We start from the raw sequence: 2,988 nt of genomic DNA on the forward strand, positions 1-2,988 counted from the left end.
CTCCTCCGGAGAAAGCTTTCTTCACCACATAGGGCCCCTCCCAATTAGGCATCTATTTTCCTCTAAAATCCTTCTGAATGGGGAGGATCTTTTTCAAAACCAGGTCTCCCTCATGGAATTCCCTCGGGCGGACCTTTTTGTCATAAGCCCGCATCATTCATTTTTGGTACATCTGGCCATGATGGATAGCTCTTAGCCTCTTTTCTTCAATCAAGTTCAATTGATCATATCGAGACTGGATCCACTCTGCTTCATCCAACTTTAGTTCTGAAAAAACTCGAAGGGACGGGATCTCGATTCGATTGGCAAAACTACTTCCATTTCGTAGACCAAAGATAAAGGCGTTGCCCCAGATGAGGTTTTGACTGATGTTCGATAAGCAAAGAGGGAAAATGGTAACTTCTCATGCCAATCTTTGTAGGTCTCAATCATCTTCCCCACAATCTTCTTAATGTTCTTATTGGCCGCTTCCACTGCCCCATTCATTTTTGGGCGATATGGTGACGAATTGTGATGTCTGATCCTAAATTGACTGCAGATTTCCACTACCATACTATTGTTCAGGTTTAACGCACTGTCAGATATGATCCTCTCCAGCATTCCATATTGACATATGATCTCTTTCTTCAGAAATTTGCTCACCGCTGACTTTGTAACGTTGGCATATGGAGCGGCTTCTACCCATTTGGTGAAGTAGTCGATAACCACAAAGATGAATCGATGCCCATTGGAAGCTTTCGACGATATTGGTCCAATCACATGCATGCCCCACATAGAGAAAGGCCATGGGGAAGTCATGACATGAAGCGGCGAAGGAGGCACATAAATTTTGTCTCCATAGATTTGGCATTTATGACATCTCTTGGCGTAATTGACACAATCTCTTTCCATAGTGGACCAATAATACCCGAATCTCATAATTTGCCTGGCCATTGTAAAGCTATTAGCGTGTGTCCCACAGACGCCTTAATGGACTTCTTCCAAGATTTTCTTAGCCTCTACAGCGTCTACGCATCTTAATAGCACTTGATCATTTCTTCTTTTGTATAAGATCTCCCATCTAAGACGTAGTCGATGGCCAATCTTCTCAGCGTCCTTTTTTCATTCTCGCTTGCCTGGTCCGGGTACTCACGATTCTTCATGTATTGCAATATATCGTGATACCAAGGGTGATCATCTTTTCCATCATTTTATTCGATATTATAACAGTGGGCTGGAGTTTCATAAATGCTCATCCAGATGGGTTTTACATCTTCTTGTTTGTTCACCTTGATCATGGAGGCTAAGGTGGCCAAAGCATTGGCCATCTGATTTTCATCCCGTGGAAGGTAGCAGAAGGTAATGCCATCGAACTCTTTAACCAATTCAAGGATCAATTTTTGATAATCGACCAACTTGGGATCTCTGGTCTCCCATTCTCCCTTGAGTTGATAAATCACTAGCGCAGAATCTCTATACACCTCTAGCACTTTAATCTTGCGTTCTATGGCTGCATGGATTCCCATGATGCACGCTTCGTATTCTGCCATGTTATTTGTACAATCAAAATCCAATTTACTAGTAAATGGATAATGATCTCCATTTGGGGATACCAAAATTGCCCCGATTCTATTACCCACGGCATTTGATGCCCCATCAAAGTTTTGTTTCCAGAGAAGTTCTTCTGGAGTAATTTCTTCAGCGGTCGCAACACACATCAGGTCTTCATTTGAAAAATCGAAGTTCAAAGGCTCGTAGTCTTCCAAAGCTCTACTGGCTAGAAAATCTGTTATTGCACTCCCTTTTACTGCTTTCTGGTTTACATAAACTATGTCGAATTCAGATAGCAGAATCTGCCATCGGGCCATCCTTCCATTCAAAGCTGTTGACTCCATCATGTACTTCAAAGGGTCCAGTTTTGAGATGAGCCAAGTAGTGTGATACAACATATACTGCCTCAACCTTCGGGTTGTCCAAATTAGGGCACAACACAACTTCTCTATCGGCGGGTACCTTGTCTCACATTCCGTGAACTTTTTACTAAGACAGTAAATAGCTTTTTCTTTCCTTCCTAACTCATGATGCTGACCCAGTATGCATCCCATAGAATTCTCAAATACAGCAAAATACAGTATCAATGGCTTATCGGGGTTAGGTGGCATCAACACCAGAGCGTTGGATAGGTACTGTTTGACCTTGTCGAAAGCTTTTTGGCATTCTTCATCCCATTCACCTGGGTTGTGTTTCTTGAAGAGGCAGAAGATAGGGTCACATTTCTCAGTTAATTGTGAAATAAACCGAGCAATGTAATTTAATCTTCCTAGAAAGCCTTGAACCTCCTTTTGGGTATGCGGCGGAGATAACTCTTGTATGGCTTTGACTTTGCCTGGATCGATCTCAATCCCTTTCTCACTAACCACGAATCCGAGTAACTTTCCAGACTTGGATCCGAAGGTACATTTGGCTGGATTGAGTTTTAACTGGAACTTCCTCAACCTTACGAACAACTTTCTCAGGACTTGTACGTGCTCCTTCTCAATTCGGGACTTTGCGATCATATCATCGACATGGACTTCGATTTCTTTGTGCATCATGTCGTGAAACAAGGTTACCATGGCCCTTTGATATGTTGCCCCCACATTTTTCAGTCCAAACGGCATCACCTTATAGCAGAATGAGCCCCACATGGTTACAAATTTGGTCTTCTCCATGTCTTCATGATGCATCTTGATCTGGTTATATCCGGAGAAACCGTCCATGAATGAAAACAGTGAGTGTCCTACCGTGTTGTCTACTAGGGTGTCAATATGAGGCAGTGGGAAATTATCCTTCGGGCTGGCTTTGTTCAAATCCCTGTAGTCCACACACATTCGCCCTTTTCCGTCTTTCTTAGGGACGAGGACGATGTTGGCTACCCAATCTGAGTATTTTACCACCTTTAAGAATCCAGCATCAAACTGCTTGCAAACCTCTTTTTTTATTTTTAGCAAGACGTCCGGCCTCATTCTT

The 2,988-nt window shown here is 42.8% G+C and overlaps 1 protein-coding gene across 1 annotated transcript; it reads right to left on the minus strand.

Annotated features, from left to right (window-relative positions):
• Positions 1 to 1,016: 1,016 nt before the first annotated feature.
• On the minus strand, positions 1,017 to 2,537 carry LOC121205025 (uncharacterized). Its single transcript, XM_041075956.1, has 5 exons — positions 2,316 to 2,537; positions 1,993 to 2,225; positions 1,616 to 1,848; positions 1,251 to 1,483; positions 1,017 to 1,136 (listed from the first exon to the last, which is right to left on the minus strand). The coding sequence occupies exons 1-5, from the start codon at positions 2,535 to 2,537 to the stop codon at positions 1,017 to 1,019; spliced, it is 1,041 nt and encodes a 346-aa protein (XP_040931890.1).
• Positions 2,538 to 2,988: the final 451 nt, after the last annotated feature.

Source organism: Gossypium hirsutum, chromosome A08, assembly GCF_007990345.1.
Source record: "Gossypium hirsutum isolate 1008001.06 chromosome A08, Gossypium_hirsutum_v2.1, whole genome shotgun sequence".
In the NCBI taxonomy this organism is placed as follows: Eukaryota; Viridiplantae; Streptophyta; class Magnoliopsida; order Malvales; family Malvaceae; genus Gossypium; species Gossypium hirsutum.

Bases quoted from the DNA above. Each gene is read 5' to 3' on its own strand.
- LOC121205025 (XM_041075956.1), bottom strand. From the start codon at position 2,537: ATGATCGCAAAGTCCCGAATTGAGAAGGAGCACGTACAAGTCCTGAGA. The intron at 2,226-2,315 runs GTTCAAGGCTTT...TGCCTCTTCAAG, and splicing joins CGCCGCATACCCAAAAGGAG to AAACACAACCCAGGTGAATG. The intron at 1,484-1,615 runs GTAATAGAATCG...ATGCAGCCATAG, and splicing joins TGGGGCATCAAATGCCGTGG to AACGCAAGATTAAAGTGCTA.